The 1,291-nt window shown below is 66.6% G+C and overlaps 1 protein-coding gene across 1 annotated transcript in view; it reads left to right on the top strand.

Moving 5' to 3' along the window:
* IQCE (IQ motif containing E) overlaps positions 1 to 1,291 on the top strand; it is a 20,175-nt gene that overhangs the window by 4,325 nt on the left and 14,559 nt on the right. The window contains exons 5-6 of the mRNA XM_015565155.1: positions 660 to 773; positions 866 to 1,002. Of these exons, the coding sequence (XP_015420641.1) occupies positions 660 to 773; positions 866 to 1,002 (251 nt within the window). The remainder of the gene's footprint in view (positions 1 to 659; positions 774 to 865; positions 1,003 to 1,291) is intronic.

Below are 1,291 nucleotides of genomic sequence, written 5' to 3' on the forward strand. Positions count from 1 at the left end.
GGCGGCGTGGCTGCCCGCAGGCCCCCTGGGGGGTGCCTGGGAGCCTTGGGGGGCTGGTTGGCTCAGACACTGCCCTCCCTGAGCCCACGAGTCCCTGGAGGGAGAAGGGTGCTTCATGTGGACACAGAAAGAACACGTGACCTTGTGCCACGGCCTTTTGGGGGGAGAGTTCCTAGTTGCGTGGGGCGGTTCTGCCCCTCCTGGCACTTCACCCCCGGTTGGCAGTGCCCTCGGTCTCTGTACTGTGACCCCACCTCCACCGCGCCATGCACAGCCCTGAGGGCAGCCAGGCAGCTGTGAACTTGGTGCCTCCCACTGTCTGTGTGCACGCGATGTGTGAGCCAGTGTATACACTCAGTATGTATGCATAGTGTGTGTGTGCATGGTGTGTGTGTGCATGCTGTGTGTGTGTGCACACGATGTATGAGCCAGTGTATATGCTCAGTATGTATGCATAGTGTGCGCGCGGTGTGTGTGCGCACGGTGTGCGGTGTGTGTGCGGTGTGTGTGCACGGTGTGTGGTGTGCGCGCGCGCGCGGTGCGTGGGGCGGGCGCGGTGCGCGGGGTGTGCGCGGTGCGCGGGGGGGTGTGCGCGGGGCGCGGGGGGAGTGCACAGTGTGTGCTCGTGTGTGCACAGTGTATGTCCTTTCTCCCCTCAGTCGCTGCACATGCAGAGAAGCGACGCGGACCTGCTGAGGACGAAGCTCCGGCGCCTCGAGGAGGAGAACAGCCGGAAGGACCGGCAGATCGAGCAGCTGCTGGACCCGTCCCGCGTGAGTGTCCGCCCACGGGTGGTGCCCTGGCCAGAGCGTGGCCGGGCGGTGGGCCTGCCTGCGTGTCCTCACATCCTGCTCTGCTCACACAGGGCCCGGACTTTGTGTGGACTCTGGGAGAGAAAAGGCCGGACGCTGGCTGGGTGAGTGTCAGCTGCAACCGGACAGGCAGCCTCGCCGCCCGAGGGAGGCGCCTTCTCTCTAGAGCGCCCGCCTGCCTGCCCGCCCGGTGAGGCAGGTTTCGCCAAGGGGCTCGGAGCTTCTAAGACCCTCCTCCCGGAGCCCAGCATCGCCAGACGCCGCTGAGGGCCTGGGAGGGGCCGGGAGGGGCCGCAGAGGGTGGGCTGAGCAGCTCCCGCAGGTGGAATCTGGTGTAGGAGACGCGGTCACAGGCGCCCCCACCAAACAGGCGCTGGGTGCCGCGGGCACCTGGTTCCGAGCAGGAGCCGAGCAGGAACAGAGGAACCCCCCCTCCCCCGCATTATTTAACACACGCGGCCAACGGAGGGACCGGCAAT

Source organism: Myotis davidii, unplaced genomic scaffold (assembly GCF_000327345.1).
Source record: "Myotis davidii unplaced genomic scaffold, ASM32734v1 scaffold399, whole genome shotgun sequence".
NCBI lineage: Eukaryota > Metazoa > Chordata > Mammalia > Chiroptera > Vespertilionidae > Myotis > Myotis davidii.